At 38.5% G+C, this 15,477-nt stretch overlaps 2 protein-coding genes across 7 annotated transcripts in view; one reads left to right on the top strand and one right to left on the bottom strand.

Moving 5' to 3' along the window:
• The window catches only part of LOC127859396 (membrane progestin receptor gamma-like), a 418,822-nt gene that overhangs the window by 311,711 nt on the left and 91,634 nt on the right, over nt 1–15,477 (bottom strand). Inside the window, exon 3 of one of the 3 annotated variants that reach the window (XR_008039351.1) lies at nt 7,102–7,117. The exons of the other annotated variants lie outside the window; for them this stretch is intronic. The gene's annotated coding sequence lies outside the window, so the exon portion shown is untranslated. Of the gene's footprint in view, nt 1–7,101; nt 7,118–15,477 lie in introns of those variants that run through there. 3 annotated transcript variants of the gene reach the window in all.
• The window catches only part of LOC127859391 (TBC1 domain family member 5-like), a 76,055-nt gene that overhangs the window by 24,958 nt on the left and 35,620 nt on the right, over nt 1–15,477 (top strand). For 2 of the 4 annotated variants that reach the window (XM_052396749.1, XM_052396747.1), the window contains exons 2-8: nt 279–513; nt 1,263–1,401; nt 1,876–1,984; nt 8,236–8,325; nt 10,403–10,477; nt 11,590–11,657; nt 12,701–12,803. In XM_052396749.1, coding sequence (XP_052252709.1) covers nt 348–513; nt 1,263–1,401; nt 1,876–1,984; nt 8,236–8,325; nt 10,403–10,477; nt 11,590–11,657; nt 12,701–12,803 — 750 coding nt within the window. In that variant the 5' untranslated portion in view covers nt 279–347. The remainder of the gene's footprint in view (nt 1–278; nt 514–1,262; nt 1,402–1,875; nt 1,985–8,235; nt 8,326–10,402; nt 10,478–11,589; nt 11,658–12,700; nt 12,804–15,477) is intronic. The other 2 variants (XM_052396746.1, XM_052396748.1) reach the window with 1 other exon arrangement.

Here is a 15,477-nt window from a genome sequence, read left to right as displayed (position 1 = left end):
GGTTGACCAACCAATGTGAGACAGATATTGGAATGAAGTGATTGTAGTGATTGTGTGTGGCAATACAATTTGAATATTATTTACAACAGTTTTAAGGACTTATATTTTATTTCTAACCTATATTCAAGACCTGTGAACATTTAACTTATCTTCATTACATTAAAAGTATCAATATAGTGTATTTCTTCGATAATATATCTAAGGGGATATACAAAAATCTTTACTCTTGATTTGTTTAATTCACTGTTCTTGTTATAGATCTATCTTTTTATTTACAGATGTGCACTTGAAGTGGCCATGATATAAAGCCCCAAAGTTTTCTTGGGCGCTGTACTACCGTTGTTGCCATGGAGAAAATGATGAGTAAACTGCGCTCCTTAAGTGGCAGCAAACTGAACACATTGACAAGTTCTGTTTCCAAGGCAACCACATCTGCTGCATCTAGCAACACTTCTGCTCCCAGCAAGGAAGATATACTCAGTACCCTTGATGGCTTCGGAGAGAAGATACAGGGTAAGTCTTCCGTTTTAATTGTTGATCCATATTTTGCAAGGTATTTAAGATGATATAAAGACTACAATGTTGTATTTTAACAGGTATGGGTTTAAACTATGTTGAAATATAAATTAAAGGGGAAAATGAAATTCTTTATCATATTATTTTCCTGTTTTGAGTTAGAAGGCTCAATTTTATTTTTATGCTCCACACAGTGCGGAATAAAAAGAATCTGTAAAGTCTGTAACTTAAATATTAATCAAAGGTCTTGAAAAAAACACTTGGCTGAAGATGATGTGTTGCTAGCAACACGTGTGTCCGAAGGTCAAAGTTCATGGTCAGTAGTCAGGTGCTTGCATAATACAATTATATATCCATGACTCTCACACATCTGGTTGGTGTCAGTTTAATGAATTAATTATTGTTTTTTTCCAAAGCTTTTTTTGTTGATTTTGGGAAAGAATCTGGCCCTCCATTTTAGGGCAAAAGATATTGACAAAACTGAGAAAGGAAGAAATATTTTTCTAATTTGGAAATTACATCATTTTAAAGAAATTCTATATTTATGGCCTCTGCTAAAGGAGAAAAACAACCCTTCTTTCCATAAGATAAAAATTTTATGTTACAGGAAAATGTAAATGTTGATAACGTGTGACATAAAAAATAAAAATGTAAACTAACTATACATGTTTCTGGTAAGTGTTGTATTAATAGTTATTATCAAACTCCCTCCCTGTCTGTATATGACAATGAACTTTATTTCATAGATCCCATTCCCCACGAGGACAACAACAACATCAACATCCGACACACCAGTAGCGTTGCCAGCGTCAACAGCAGCAGCTGTATGGACACCTCGGCCAGCGACTCGGAACCTACCATCACCAGCATCACACACTCATACAGGTTTGAACTGGATGTTAATGCCTCCTTGAAGTGGTAGGAGTTAAGCATTGTACGTATTCATATGTCTGGACATGCATCTGTCTGTTAGTATAAACATATTGAAGCTTTTGTATCAACTGCTCTTTAACTTCTTGGCCCAACTCCCTCAATCTTTCACTGCTGAAATACCATGATGTTCAGATAATCTTTTTAGAAAGAAAGTTTGGCTGTAATAAGTTTTGCAGAATTACGGTCCTTTGTTTTTCCAATATACACAACATTTTGTGTTTTTAAACTCCTTTTAAATTTGTGGTGACTCTTGCTCGCTCGGTTGTAAATATTTTAATGTTTGTATGACCTTCAAGAAAGAATTTTGACAGCCACGTTGATGCCAAATATAATATAATTCAAACCAAAGAAAGGGCGAAGGGCCTCACCCCAAAAATCTATAATATTTGTCCGAGGGGATGTAAGATGTATTATTCTGTATTCCAGTTTGGAATGGGAAAAACTGTTCATGAAGCCAGGCTACCTCCGTCACTTGAAGAACTACGCTCTGAAGGGAAACCTCAGGAGTAGTCGCTTCAGAAGCATAGCATGGAAAGTGAGTAATAGGCAGAGCAGAGAAAGTGGGTATTGGGCAGAGCAGAGAAAGTGGGTATTGGGCAGAGCTTAGAAAGTGGGTATTGGGCAGAGCAGAGAAAGTGTGTTTTGGGCAGAAGAGACAAAGTGGGTATTGGGCAGAGCAGAGAAAGTGTGTTTTGGGCAGAAGAGACAAAGTGGGTATTGGGCAGAACAGAGAAAGTGTGTTTTGGGCAGAAGAGACAAAGTGGGTATTGGGCAGAACAGAGAAAGTGGGTATGGGGCAGAGCAGAGAAATTGGGTATTGGGCAGAGCAGAGAAAGTGGGTATTGGGCAGAGCAGAGAAAGTGGGTATTGGGCAGAACAGAGAAAGTGGGTATGGGGCAGAGCAGAGAAAGTGGGTATTGGGCAGAGCAGAGAAAGTGGGTATTGGGCAGAGCAGAGAAGGTGGGTATGGGGCAGAGCAGAGAAAGTGGGTATGGGGCAGAGCAGAGAAAGTGAGTATTGGGCAGAACAGAGAAAGTGAGTATTTGACAGACCAGAGAAAGTGGGTATTTGACAGAACAGAGAAAGTGGGTATTGGGCAGAGCAGAGAAAGTGAGTATTGGGCAGAGCAGAGAAAGGGAGTATTGGGCAGAGCAGAGAAAGTGGGTATTGGGCAGAGCAGAGAAAGTGACTATTGGGCAGAGCAGAGAAAGTGAGTATTGGGCAGAACAGAGAAAGGGAGTATTTGACAGAACAGAGAAAGTGGGTATTTGGCAGAAAAGAGAAAGTGGGTATTGGGCAGAGCAGAGAAAGGGAGTATTAAGCAGAGCAGAGAAAGTGGGTATTGGGCAGAACATAGAAAGTGGGTATTGGGCAGAGCAGAGAAAGTGGGTATTGGGCAGAGCAGAGAAAGTGGGTATTGGGCAGAACAGAGAAAGTGGGTATTTGGCAGAGCAGAGAAAGTGGGTATTGGGCAGAGCAGAGAAAGTGGGAATTGGGCAGAATAGAGAAAGGGAGTATTTGACAGAACAGAGAAAGTGGGTATTTGGCAGAACAGAGAAAGTGGGTATTGGGCAGAGCAGAGAAAGGGAGTATTTGACAGAACATAGAAAGTGGGTATTGGGCAGAGCAGAGAAAGTGAGTATTGGGCAGAGCAGAGAAAGGGAGTATTGGGCAGAGCAGAGAACGTGAGTATTGGGCAGAGCAGAGAAAGTGGGTATTTGACAGAACAGAGAAAGAGGGTATTGGGCAGAGCAGAGAAAGGGAGTATTTGACAGAACAGAGAAGGGTATTTGACAGAACAGAGAAAGTGGGTATTGGGCAGAGCAGAGAAAGTGGGTATTGGGCAGAGCAGAGAAAGTGAGTATTTGACAGAACAGAGAAAGTGGGTATTGGGCAGAGCAGAGAAAGTGGGTATTGGGCAGAGCAGAGAAAGGGAGTATTGAGCAGAGCAGAGAAAGTGGATATTGGGCAGAGCAGAGAAAGAGGGTATTGGGCAAAGCAGAGAAAGTGAGTATTGGGCAGAGCAGAGAAAGTGGGTATTGGGCAGAGCAGAGAAAGTGGGTATTGGGCAGAGCAGAGAAAGGAGGTATTGGGCAGAGCAGAGAAAGTGGGTATTGGGCAGAGCAGAGAAAGGGAGTATTGGGCAGAGCAGAGAAAGTGGGTATTAGGCAGAACAGAGAAAATGGGTATGGGGCAGAGCAGAGAAAGTGAGTATTGGGCAGAGCAGAGAAAGTGGGTATTGGGCAGAGCAGAGAAAGTGGGTATTGGGCAGAGCAGAGAAAGTGGGTATTGGGCAGAGCAGAGAAAGTGAGTATTGGGCAGAGCAGAGAAAGTGGGTATTTGACAGAACAGAGAAAGGGAGTATTTGACAGAACAAAGAAAGTGAGTATTGGGCAGAACAGAGAAAGTGGGTATTTGACAGAACAGAGAAAGTGAGTATTTGACAGAACAGAGAAAGTGGGTATTTGACAGAACAGAGAAAGTGGGTATTGGGCAGAGCAGAGCAAGTGAGTATTTGACAGAACAGAGAAAGTGGGTATTGGGCAGAGCAGAGAAAGTGAGTATTGGGCAGAACAGAGAAAGGGAGTATTTGACAGAACAGAGAATGTGGGTATTTGACAGAACAGAGAAAGTGAGTATTTGACAGAACAGAGAAAGTGGGTATTGGGCAGAGCAGAGAAAGCGAGTATTGGGCAGAGCAGAGACAGGGAGTATTTGACAGAACAGAGAAAGTGGGTATTTGACAGAACAGAGAAAGTGGGTATTGGGCAGAGCAGAGAAAGTGAGTATTTGACAGAACAAAGAAAGTGGGTATTTGGCAGAACAGAGAAAATAGGTTTGTTGATAGAACAGAGAAAGAGGGTATTTGGCAGAGCAGAGAACGTGAGTATTTGACAGAACAGAGAAAGTGGGTATTTGACAGAACAGAGAAAGTGAGTATATAATTACAAGCATTATTTTAAATTTGCTTGACATGTTAATGACAGGCATTGCCTCTGGTTCGATATATGCTGACTAACTCTAGTAGTGGCTCGTAGCATTATCACTTCAGGACTGTTGTTTTTGTTGTATGTAGTATCGCTTACTCTCAACTCTAAATATTTACTGTAAACCCAATTTTATTTGTTGGCTTGGATTTTTTTTTGTAACCCTTTCCCACTCAGAAGCAAAGTGAAAATGGCTTTGTGCAAACAACATAAAACCAGAACAGCCTGCAAGTAACTCGCAGTCTGTTCAGGTTTTTATGCTGCATGTTTGCTGATTATCAGTACTATCTGAGGGTTGAAAATGAAGCCTTTAAAACTTGAATCTAGTTAGAATTGTCTTAAATTAAATATAACTTTCTAAGGGACTACACATGAGTGAAAATATGTATTTATGTGGTAAATGGTTAAATTACTATTTCATCAGCATGTAAATTCAGGATTTTTGATTTTGGAAAATTATGTTTACTTTGGTCACGTGTTTGTGTTAAATTTGTGGTTTCATCAACTCATGGAATTAACATACATATATGTCTCAAGAATAAAAATGATTTTACAGTATCTATATTTCAGCAGATCAGATCAGCAAAATCCAATGCTTCCTCATGTAAAAATGTCAAAGGGTTCTTTAATCTGGCAGTTTGGTCCATTATCTCATAGCAGTAATCTCCATCTTTGAAGACCAAGTAATTGAATAGGAAAGTATAGAAGAAAGAAATTTGCTCCCACATTAGATATAAAAGTTTTAAGTACGCTTATTAGCATTTATTTGCAGTATTCAGTATAGCAATTATGTATGCAAATACTACAGTTAAGGATTCCGTTACAAATGGAAGTACAAATCTGGAGCAGGAACTGAAGGCTCAATTCCCATCACAGGCCTTCTTGCCCATGTTAACCCTTTGCATGCTGGGAAATTGTCGTCTGCTAAAATGTCGTCTGCTGAATTTTTTAAATTAGCAATTTCTTCGATTTTTTTTCAAAGCAGACTATCAGAATAGCAAACAGTTTGGATCCTGATGAGACACCACGCTCTGTGGCATCTCATCTGGATTCAAACTGCAAAGGCCTTCAAAATTCGGTTCCAGCACTGAAAGAGGTAAATATAAGAAAAAGGACTTGCTGAACTTAACATCATTGTAGTTATACTAAATCTTATAATACATGTGAACATATAAGTCACGGAAATGGCACTCTAGAATTAATGTTAGTCAAGCTCTTGGAAAACCTGGCCCAAAGCCTGTACGTCATGTCTCATCCGATATTAATTTTAAACCTATTTATATAAGATTGATTGCATTTTTAATCATGGGCTTATTGAAATGCTCTGGAGTCTGTTTCCTGGGACTAAGAACCAGTACTTGGTGTCTTTGGGAAGATCGAAAGAACGCTCCCACAATGGGGATCAAAGCTGTGACCTCCTGGTCGCAGGGCCGACCCCATATCCATAACACCACGGCAACTTTGGTCCCAGATCCCAGATTAACCTCTGCAGTTTGTAAAAAAATGTGATATGGGGTCTCGTCCCTAATTAGCTGTTTAGGACTGCACATGCATTAACTCTTTCAGTGCTGGAACCGAATTTTGAAGGCCTTTGCAAACAGTTTGGATCCAGATGAGACGCCACAGAACATGGCGTCTCATCAGGATCCAAACTGTTTGCTATTCTGATAGTATTCTTGATCAAAATCGAAGAAAATGCTAATTTTAGAAATTCTGCAGACGACATTTTAGCAGACGACAAATTTCCCAGCATGCAAAGGCCTGGTTTTCCAGAGAATGGTTCATTTATGAATTTTCTACAAGCCTGTTTTGATCCTCATTTGTATCATTGAAAATTATACAGTGTATGTTATGCTTGCAAAAATGAATTCCAGCATTGTGTTTATAAGTCAGAGAACATTCATTTATACAGTTTCTTGGTGGAAATAACTGATCATCACACTGATACTTCAGTCAGAGAATCAGTTAGGTTGATTGAATTTACCATAATTGATTATTGGTATATGAATCTGGAATTAATTTATAGTGCAAGTCAATAATTTTTACAGCTAAAAAAGTCATTAATTAATGATGGATCTGTTTCATTTCCCCCAGGATATCTGACTGCTTGAAAATAACATGTTTACTTCAAAATTTAATGCTTATACAGCAACTTTCATACTAATACTAAGCAAGAAATTATCTGTTTAACTTGTAATTTGAACTCTTGGCACATATAGCAGGATTTGAATTACAACAGCAATGTTTTTAATCCATTATCAGATATTTGAACAGAATTGTTAGTATTATCTGAGTGTTATTGATTGTATAATTAGTTTTGCTCAAATAAATTGAAAGTATATTTTGTCCTTGTTTAAGCTTAATGACAGAAAGTGTCAACTCTTTACCACTTTACGTATTTTGATGCATTTGTAGTCCCTCAGAAAGTTACATTTAATTTAATTCCTTTCTCACTAAATTCAAGTTGTAAAGGCTTCATTTCCAACCCTTAGTTAATGATGAGCAGCAAACAGCATAAAACCTGAACAGACTGTGAGTTACTCATAGGCTGTTCTGGTTTTATGCTGGTCGCAAAATCCATTTTCACTTTGCTTCTTATTGGGGAAAGGGTAAATATATTCAAGTTTGAGTGACTTCATTTCCAACCCTTAGATACTGATGAGCAGCAAACAGCATAAAACCTGAACAGGCTGCAAGTTACTCGCAGGCTGTTCTGGTTTTATGGTGTTTGCACATTGCCATTTTCACTTTGATTCTCAGTGGGAAAGGGTTGAATGCAGAGAAGGTTGATAGCCAATAGAATTGAACAAATGATTGCTATAATATAATTTAATTTAATATATTTAGAGAACAATTTCAGTTTTTAGTTAATATACAATAAAACACATACATTTTGGGGGCTAATTTTTTCGCTCATTTTTCTCTGTTTTACTTGTTTCCTTAATATTTAAGGTTTGTTAAAACAACTTTTGTTTATGCCCCCGGATCGAATGATGAGGGGATTATTGTTTTTGGTCTGTCTGTCCTTCTGTCTGTCTGCCGCCCGCCCGTCCGTCTGTCTGTCTGTCTGTCTGTCATTGTACATGTATGGGTCTGTAATTGTATGTGTCACAAACTTAAACCTTGGTCATAACTTTAGCAATATTGATGATAGCAACTTGATATTTGGCATGCATGTGTATCTCATGCAGCTGCACATTTTGAGTGGTGAAAGGTCAAGGTTATCCTTCAAGGTCAAAGGTTAAAAAAAAATCAAAGCGTCACATTAGGGGGCATTGTGTTTCTGAAAAACACATCTCTTGTGGGGGGTTTTAAACATAGTAAAAAAACATAAATAATTATTTTTATTATTTTATTTTTGAAAGACCGTCCAACCATCCAACCCAAGCTATTGCTATCATGCTATCAATCTTGAAATATAATCTTATTCGTTTGTTTTATGTCTTTACAAATGTTCAACAGATTGTGGAAAAAATACCTGAACTCAGAATTGTCTACAACTTCTTTAAAACATAAGCAATCAATATGTTTCAATTATGGTCCTCTTACAGTTAGAATATGACTATATTACAATTACCTTGACCATATTGAATATGAACAATATCCCCATGATGGCTTACGTTATACTGTCAAGCAATCGAAAAGTCGAGCGCGCTGTCTTCTGACAGCTCTTGTTTATGTGTTAACTTTACTTTTTCAAAATATTGTATGAAAAATTAGTTAATTTTGACTGTGTATGGGCTTTTAAAATAACTGAGCACATAAGTAACGAATGTTCTATCCATGCGTGTGTCTGCAGTTGTTCCTGGAAGTGTTACCAGAGGAGTCCACCCAGTGGTTGAACAGGACGCGGCACATGAGGCAGAAATACATGGAACTTAAAGACAAGGTGCGCATACATTGCAGTGCAGTGGTTTTTTCGCCATTTTGGGTCCCTTTGGATTGGGAAATTGCAGTGTTTTGACTAAACTTGGGAAATTAGTGTTGTTGTTTTGCTACAAAATGCTTTAAAATTGAGAAAACACATATTTATGCCCCCCTTCGAAGAAGAGGGGGTATATTGCTTTGCTCATGTCGGTCGGTCGGTTGGTCGGTCGGTCCACCAGGTGGTTGTCAGACGATAACTCAAGAACGCTTGGGCCTAGGATCATGAAAGTTCATAGGTACATTGATCATGACTTGCAGATGACCCCTATTGATTTTGAGGTCACTAGGTCAAAGGTCAAGGTCACGGTGACCCGAAATAGTAAAATGGTTTCCGGATGATAACTCAAGAACGCATACGCCTAGGATCATGAAACTTCACGGGTAGATTGATCATGACTCGCAGATGACCCCTATTGATTTTGAGGTCACTAAGTCAAAGGTCAAGGTCACGGTGACCCGAAATAGTAAAATGGGTCTGTCTGTCGGTCGGTCCGTCCACCAGGTGGTTGTCAGAGGATAACTCAAGAACGCTTGGGCCTAGGATCATGAAACTTCATAGGTACATTGATCATGACTTGCAGATGACCCCTATTGATTTTGAGGTTACTAGGTCAAAGGTCAAGGTCACTGTGACCCGAAATAGTAAAATGGTTTCCGGATGGTAACTCAAGAACGCATACGCCTAGGATCATGAAACTTCATGGGTAGATTGATCATGACTCGCAGATGACCCCTATTGATTTTGATGTCACTAGGTCAAAGGTCAAGGTCACGGTGACCCGAAATAGTAAAATGATTTTCAGATGATAATTCAAGAACGCATATGCCTAGGATCATGAATCTTCATAGGTAGATTGATCGTGATTCGCAGATGACCCCTATTGATTTTCAGGTCACAAGGTCAAAGGTCAAGGTCACGGTGACCCAAAGTAGTAAAATGATTTTCGGATGGTAACACTTCATATGTACATTGATCGTGACTCGCAGATGACCCCTATTGATTTTCAGGTTTTTATACTTCTATTATGTGTTATTCTTATATCTCTATAACTTAACCCCTACAGATTCCAAAGTCACTAGGTCAAATGTCAAATTCACAGTGACAAAACCTGAGTTCACACAAGAGCTCTCACTACAACTCACAGCCCATATAGGGGGGCATGCATGTTTTACAAACAGCCCTTGTTTCAGTATTATATTTACTAAGCTTGAACTTAAATGGACGGGAGGTGAACAAAATATTGAGATCTAAAAACAAATACCTTCCATTTGGAATTCTAAGCTCCCATTTGGGAAAAATATATATACTTTTTTCAATTGGGAATTGGGCCGATTAAGGGACCCGATTTTGAATGAAAAAAAACAACGCTGCAATGGTATAATCAATTATGGTGTAAACCTTGCAACCATATTGTACGCCTTGCATCCCGAGGTTCAGTGTTCAATCTCTGCTCAGGTAGCGTTCTGGGATCTTCAACGAGACGAGTACTGGTTTTTCCCAGGAAACAAATGTGCCGTGTTCTGAGAAAGCTGGGCTTAATGCATGTGCGTAAAGTGTCATCCCAAATTAGCCTGTGCAGTCTGCACTGGCTGAGGCTTATCAGTGACGACACTTTCCACTTTTATGGTATTTTTAGTTTCAAGGAAGTCCCTCCTTACTGAAAATCAAGTTGAGGCGGAAAGTGTCGTCCCCTGGGATGTACGCACATGCATTAAGTCCAGTTTTCTCAGAACAAGGCTCAAATGTAATAATGATCATTTAAGCCCAACGCTGTTTAAAAAGAAAAATGCTGTGTTATAACATTGTAATTAATTTAAAGCTGGAGTTGAAGAACCACATATTTCAGTCTCATACCAGGGGTTTTGCTGCCGATCACCATAGTAACAACTTGCAACGAATTTTCGGAGTGGCGAATTTCATTACTGACACTCTAATTGTAGTCTGAGATAATCTTTATAGCAAAAAATCTGGTCTGGTACATAAGAGAAGCTTATCTAATCAACAGATTGTATGATACATGGATTTAAATCTTTTTCAGCTGATAGTGAACCCCAGAAAAGCAGTGGATACAGTGGATCTCTCATTTAACAACCCTTTATCACAAGAGGATGAGGTGGGTAGGGGTTTTGGGAACTCTCTCATAAATAGGCCATGTTTTGCTTAACCATTTACATAACCTGAACAGACTGCGACAAATCGATTGCTAGGCGGACATCATTTCCACATAACTACCAGCAACCTTTAGCCAATACATTTATTGGCCCCTGATTAGACTGCATGAATGCACTTAACCCTTTCCCAATCAGAAGCAAAGTGAAAATGGCTTTTGCAACCAGCATAAAACCAGAACAGCCTGCGAGTAAAATTGTTTTATGATACTTCATTGTAACATTGTTTTCCCCTACCAGTTTCACCGGAGGGGACTTATGGTTTGCGCTCTGTCTGTCAGTCAGTCAGTCTGTCTGTCACACTTTTCTGGATCCTGCGATAACTTGAAAAGTTCTTCATATTTTTTCATGAAACTTGAAACATTGATATATGATACTATGGACATTATGCATGTCATTTCATTTTATTCCTACGTAAAAAATTCTGGTTGCTATATATAATGGCAATGGTGGAAATTTCTGACAATGGTGGAGCCGGTAGGGGACATATATTGCTTGGCAATAGTCTTGTTTTATGATACTTCATTGTTAACCAGGCAATAACAAACATTTTGCAGTTAGGTTACATAGGAAATAAACCACTTGATGTGTTAATTTGCTTTCAAACAATGATTATGCTTAAATGATTTTGATTCTATCAAATCATTCTCACAAATATTTTTGGTATGGCAATTCGAATTATGTTTGACTATGAATTCAAGATTAGGAGCTTATTTTTGTCGTGTTTTATGGGTAGTTTAACACCAATACTTGTGTTCTTTTAGTATAGAAAACTAAGCAAGTAATATATCAACCCTTTACCACTTAGATACATATTTTGACGCATTTGTAGTCCTTCAGAAAGTTTTGTTTTTTTTACTTTTCTTACGACATTCAAATTTATACGGCTTCATTTACGACCCTTAAATACTTATGAGTAGCAAACAGCATAAATCCTGAACAGACTGTGAGTTACTCGCAGGCTGTTCTGGTTTGATGCTGTAAGCACAAAGCCATTTTCACTTTGCCTCTGAGTGGGAAAGGGTTAGAATGATATAAACATGCTTTGTCATTACAGAGTCCTTGGAATCGTTTCTTCCTTGACAATGAGTTGAGGCTGACCATTAAACAGGATGTCATAAGAACGTAAGCTGTTTGTTTACGCTTTAAATATTGAAGTGCACTTGTGTTGTGGTTGGAAGGGTTCAAACAGTATTGTTATACTCTTTGTGATTTAATACATGCCATTTTCAGAAAAAAATCTTCTCAATACTTTCAAGTATCAGCAAATCCTATATAACGATAATTGTATGTTTACGCAATATAAAATTATTGAAATTTACTGTGTTCAGATTTGTTTTGTTTTTTTGGTTTTGATGACATGTAATCTTTCAACACTGTGGTTATTTGTGTAGCCTGTTATAGATGAGGCGAGTCATGGGTGTTGAAAACATGTCTTATGCCATATGCGGCCAGCGTAGCTCCAAACCAGCCTGCGCAATTGTGCAGTTTGGTCTAGAACTACCCTCTCTGCCATAAAATCTTGCATGGTTATGTGGTCTCATTAGCTGTCTGGGTGTGGAGGCTGGACTGGAGCTCCGCTCGCCTCATATAACATAACACCCATTTTCGCATGACACGGATCAAATGTGGTGTTCTATTAATGACAACTTGTATAAGGCTTTTAATGAAACCCTATACGAAAAACAAGTTTGAATAAATGGCGAATCACTGCTCAAAGTTGAAGTACATTTTGTATTCTGTTGAATAGCCTTTATTAGAGCCTGGAATAAATGCCCACATCACAAGATGGAGAAACTAGAAATTTCTGAGCAAAATTATGATCTAATTTTGAAATTTGCTAAATGATTAGAAGCTAAGAATCTTAAAAATGGTAATAGAAGTAACTTTGGTCTTGAAAAAAAAAAATTGACAAAGCCCATCAGGTAAAAGGGGAAAAAAATTAGCAAAATAAGGGAGAGTATTAATTCAGAATTTTCTTTGCTACCCTGTTGAGACTTCTTTAACATGAGTTTAAGATCTGAATTGTGTTTGTTTCCAAATAAAAAGAGTTGTTAAACTGGTTTATCTGATTTAGAACTGTTCAGCAGATTCAGTTTCACGCTAAATCTTATAGTCGATAGTAAAGAATTAATTCTCATTTGACGGACGTATTTACCCCTATGCAGGTACCCTCGTATAGAGTTCTTCCAGTCTAACCAGCTCCGCAATCTGATGGTGGACATTCTGTTCATATACGCAAAACTAAACCCAGAAGTCTCATACAGACAGGTGCCTTAGACACGGAATCTTTATGTCAGTGTTTTTTTTTCACCTTTTTTGGAATGGGGCTGGGTCCATTTGGATTGGGAAAAATCGATGCGTTTTGAGCAAAATTCAGAAATTATTGTTGTTGTTTTTTTGCTAACAAATCCTTCAAAAAAGACAATTCAAGGGTTTTAAATATTAAATTTATTAAATTGTAACTTGTAAAGCTTATTGGGAGATTAACAAAATGTTGATCAAAAAAAAAAAAAATTTTTTTGGAAACCTTAAATTATTAATTTTTAGTCCCTATTTGGGAAAAATGTATACTTTTTTCCATTGGGAATGGGGCCGGATACCGGCCTTGATTTTAAACAAAAAAAACACTGTATGTTGTACATGCATTTGATAGCATGCTTTTGTTGTCACTTTCTGTTGTAGACAAACATTTGTATGTAGTTCTTTGCTTATGTAGTTCTTTTGGCTTTTAATGAAAAACAAATCCCCGTAAACCTACAGACCTTTTTATTTTAATAAAAAATGTTTTGTTTCCAATTGTATGCAAAAGTACCCACTTTTTAGTCAGGTGCCTACTTTCCTATGTGTATGTTTTGAAAGGTAAAAATAAGAATAAAAAATTGAACAAAAAAACTAGAAAAATGTTACTTGAAGCCCCCATGGGAAACACTGACAAACCTCACACTAGTGTATAGATGAATGATATTCATTAAACTTGCATGTTTTGAAATAAGCTGCTACTGTTTGCAAACTCCAAGTATTGACAAGTAACGGCAATCTACAGTTGCAGCTGTTGCTAAGTATTCGATGGTTTCAAATGAACACTAGCTGGTTTACAATAATTTTATTGTTGCATCTAGAGGGCCAGCGGCATGTTTTTGTTATCAGCAATTCATAATTATTTGTGGTGTAAAAAATTAAGTCAAACTAGGTGTGAAATTTCATATCTCCAATATAGTGAGTCGTGTTCTGAGAAAACTGGGCTTAATGCATGTGTGTAACGTATCGTCCCTGATTAGCCTCTGCAGTCTGCACATGCTAATCAGGGACGACACTTTCCGCCTTAACTGGATTTTTGTGTAAAAGAGACTCCCTTTAAACGAAAAATACCATAAAAGCGGACTGCACAGGCTAATCTGGGACGACACTTTATGCACATGCATTAAATCCAGATTTCTCAGAACGCTTCTCTAGTAATATCCCAGTGTGGCCTGAAGGGATCTGGCTTGTTTTTTAGAATCAAATGAAATAATTATTTTTAAAGAAATAAATAATGCAAAATGATGTCAGATTTGTATGACTTGAAATGATGACAAAATTGATTGCATTGCATTAATTGATAAATGCAGATGACATTTTGCATTTGTTGGTTTATTATCTTTATGAAGATATTTCCACTCATTCCCGTCCCTGCAAAAATATCTTCTGACAAAATTAGCACTGCAGACATTCAGCAGTAGGTGCCAAATACTGAGAACATTCCCTTCCCCAGCAATATGGATACTCCCTTACATGACCGTCCCTTCCCCAGCAATATGGATACTCCCTTACATGACCCACCCTTCCCGAGCAATATGGATACTCCCTTACATGACCCACCCTTCCCCAGCAATATGGATACTCCCTTACATGACCCACCCTTCCCCAGCAATATGGATACTCCCTTACATGACCCACCCTTCCCCAGCAATATGGATACTCCCTTACATGACCCACCCTTCCCCAGCAATATGGATACTCCCTTACATGACCCACCCTTCCCCAGCAATATGGATACTCCCTTACATGACCCACCCTTCCCCAGCAATATGGATACTCCCTTACATGACCCACCCTTCCCCAGCAATATGGATACTCCCTTACATGCCCCACCCTTAAAAAACCCACATGAGTGGACATGCCTTAACATCCTTACAAGTATGGATCACATTCTCAGACATTAGTGCTTTTTTTTAGCTCACCTGATTGCTCAGGTGAGCTTGTATGACCGGTCTTTCTCCGTAGTCCGTCTGTCTGTCGTCCGTCCACATTTGTTCGTAAACACTCTAGAGGCCACATTTATTGTCCGATCTTTATGAAACTTCGTCAGAAGATTTGTCCCAATGATATCTCAATGGAGTTCAAAACTGGGTCATGCTGGGTCAAAAACTAGGTCACTAGGTCAGAAAAATAAAAACCTTGTAAACACTGTAGAAGTCTCATGCCCAATCTTCATGTAACTGTGTAAAAATGTTTGCCTTAATGATATGTTGGTTGAGTTCAAAAGTGTTTCCGGTCCGTTGAAAAACATGGCCGCCAGTGGGCGGGGCCGTCTTCCTATTTACATGAAATTTGGTCAGAACATTTGTGTCGTTGATACAGGAGTTGAGTTTGAAAATGGTTCCGGTCAGTTGAATAACATAGCTGCTGGGGGGGGCAGTTTTCTTATATTTATATAGTAAAAAAAGCTTGTGAACACTAGAACTCTAATAATTTGCCCAATCATCATGAAACTTGGTGAAAAGATTGGTTTTATATATATCTCAGATGAGTTCGCAAATGGTCCCGATCGGTAAAAAAAACATGGCCGCCAAGGGTGTGGGGCAGTTTTCCTTATGTGACTAGAGAGATACCTTGTGATCGAACACTTTAGAAGTCACATTTTTGCCTTATCATCCTGAAACTTAGTCAATACATTGTTTTA

Source organism: Dreissena polymorpha, chromosome 15 (assembly GCF_020536995.1).
Source record: "Dreissena polymorpha isolate Duluth1 chromosome 15, UMN_Dpol_1.0, whole genome shotgun sequence".
Taxonomy (NCBI): Eukaryota; Metazoa; Mollusca; class Bivalvia; order Myida; family Dreissenidae; genus Dreissena; species Dreissena polymorpha.
Note: the sequence above shows the minus strand (reverse complement) of the source record. Positions and strands in the feature narration are given on the sequence as shown.